Source organism: Mauremys mutica, chromosome 13 (assembly GCF_020497125.1).
Source record: "Mauremys mutica isolate MM-2020 ecotype Southern chromosome 13, ASM2049712v1, whole genome shotgun sequence".
In the NCBI taxonomy this organism is placed as follows: domain Eukaryota; kingdom Metazoa; phylum Chordata; order Testudines; family Geoemydidae; genus Mauremys; species Mauremys mutica.
In genome coordinates, this window is record NC_059084.1 from 51,406,685 (window position 1) to 51,409,164 (window position 2,480).

The window sequence follows — 2,480 nt, forward strand, 5'->3', positions numbered from 1 at the left end:
CTCTGCTGCCGATGAATGACACCCACTCCAGTCCCTGCCCGGGAGCCTGCCGGACCCAATGCATATTGTAGCTGCTGAAGGGGAACCCCGAGGCTTTGCAGGAGAGGCGGAGAGAGTCTCCGGGCTTTTTCACATCCCCTCCGGACTCCACCAACCGCTGGGATCGGGCACCTGGGAAGAAAGGCACAATAGAAATCACACAGAAAGAGCAACAGTATCACATTCACCTGACTGTGCAAATTACTCTGGAGTCAAAAATACCTTCCAAAGCTGCAAAAATGAAAACTAAGTGGAGCCAAAGCCTCATTGTCCCTGGTGCTGGAGGGTAAAGTTCTCAGGGACTGGCTGGTCACTGCACAGACTCAGGGGGCTGCGGATTGTGTCTCCAGGTGCAGCCTGGGCAGAGGGAGGCACAGATTTAAACAGAAAACTCTCACCCTTATTTGCATATCCCGCTGCTTATAGGAGAGACACAAACCCTTTGCCTGAATGATCAGAGTTATTTGGCCGGTCGCTCTAGGAGAGGGAGTCGGACTGGTGCTAACGCTCTGCCTGGGCAGTGCCCAGCGAGTGCGGGGCCATCTGACCACACTGGTTCACCAAGAGCTCCCTTGAAATCCCCTCCCATCCCTCCAGGTGTAAGGGCTGAGCTACAGTTTACGGAAGGGAATGGAAAGATTCACCACTGGCTTATGCCGAGTCTGGATCAGACCCTTACAGTGAAGACCAGAGCAGTTCAGTATCATGTGAAAATCTGTGTTTGTATCGAAGCCAGAGGAGTTTGGAACCTGCTGTCTCCTTTCAGGAGTGTGTTGGATCTGCAGTAGCATCGGGTGATTTTTCAAAGGACATTGAGAGCATTAGTGCCCAAAAAAACGCAATGGGATTTTGACGGCAGCGTATTTAGGCACCTTTGAAATCCAAGTCCTAGTTATCACACCTCGAGAATTGATTCCCCAAATATTCCTCTTCTGCGCTGTGCACTTTTACTTTGGTGTCTGATAAGGGCCACATTCAGACCTGTGAATATTCAAGAAGCCCCAGTTTTATGGACACATGGTCATAGATGGATATTGAGCTCAGAAACCTGGTGAGTGATTTTTATTCCCTCTGGTTGTAGATCCCGTTCCTGTGCCAAGGGTTGGATTAGCAAAGAATCCTGTGGCACCTTATAGACTAACAGATGTTTTGCAGCATGAGCTTTCATGGGTGAATACCCACTTCTTCAGATGCAAGTGGTGGAAATTTCCTGGGGCAGGTATATATAAGCAAGCAAGAAGCAAGCTAGAGATAATGAGTTTAGATCAATCAGGGTGGATGAGGCCCTGTTCTAGCAGTTGAGGTGTGAAAACCAAGGGAGGAGAAACTGGTTCTGTAATTGGCAAGCCATTCACAGTCTTTGTTTAGTCCTGAGCTGATGGTGTCAAATTTGCAGATGAACTGGAGCTCAGCAGTTTCTCTTTGAAGTCTGGTCCTGAAGTTTTTTTGCTGTAGGATGGCCACCTTAAGATCTGCTATTGTGTGGCCAGGGAGGTTGAAGTGTTCTCCTACAGGTTTTTGTATATTGCCATTCCTAATGTCTGATTTGTGTCCATTTATCCTTTTCCTTAGAGACTGTCCAGTTTGGCCGATGTACATAGCAGAGGGGCATTGCTGGCATATGATGGCATATATTACATTGGTGGAAGTGACTAACCAGACAGTGACTAACAGAACCAGACTAACACGGCTACCCCTCTGATACTGAAGGGTTGGATTGTTTGTGGAAGTGCTGCCCCAGCGCGGCGCATAGCGGAAGGGCGGTTCTGCGTCTCTGGTTTTTGTACGAGCCCTGCCGGTGTCTCACACAGTGATACCGGGCGGTGTCCTCGGGTTTCAGGCCGGTCATTTGCAGGTACAACAGGCTGTTGGGGTCATCTCTGGAGACGGTGAATCGCCCTTTTACCGAGTCACTGTAGTATATGCCAGTGGTATAAATACTGGCGGTCCACTCCAGCCCGTTCCCGGGAGCCTGGCGGACCCAGTCCATCCTGTAGCTGCTGAAGGTGAACCCGGAGGCTGTGCAGGAGAGGCGGAGAGAGTCTCCGGGCTTTTTCACATCCCCTCCGGACTCCACCAGCTGCACCTGGGACCGGACACCTGGGAATGAAGCACGTTGTAAATCATATAAATACCCCTAACAATAATAGAATCTTCCTCTGCCTATCCAGTGCATTTAGGGGGAGAAATTACCTTCCAAAGTCGCTACAATGAACATTAAATGGAACCAAAGCCTCATTTTCCCTGATGTTGGAGAAGAAAGTTCTCAGGGGATTGGCTGGTGACTCACAGACACAAAGGGCTGCGGATTGTCTCTCAGGAGAGAAAGAGAGATTTAAACGGGAAACATACATCGGTATTTGCATATCGCCATCGATATAAGAAACGAACGATCACACTGTCTGGGGCTGGGGATCCAAGACAAGGAGGAAGACCCATCA

At 49.5% G+C, this 2,480-nt stretch overlaps 1 gene segment (V, D, J or C); it reads right to left on the bottom strand.

The window, feature by feature from the left end:
- Window positions 1-1,729: 1,729 nt before the first annotated feature.
- On the bottom strand, window positions 1,730-2,278 carry LOC123347650. The segment is given in 2 exon segments: window positions 1,730-2,139; window positions 2,233-2,278. Coding segments are annotated over 2 exon segments (456 nt in total).
- Between the last annotated feature and the right edge of the window lie 202 nt (window positions 2,279-2,480).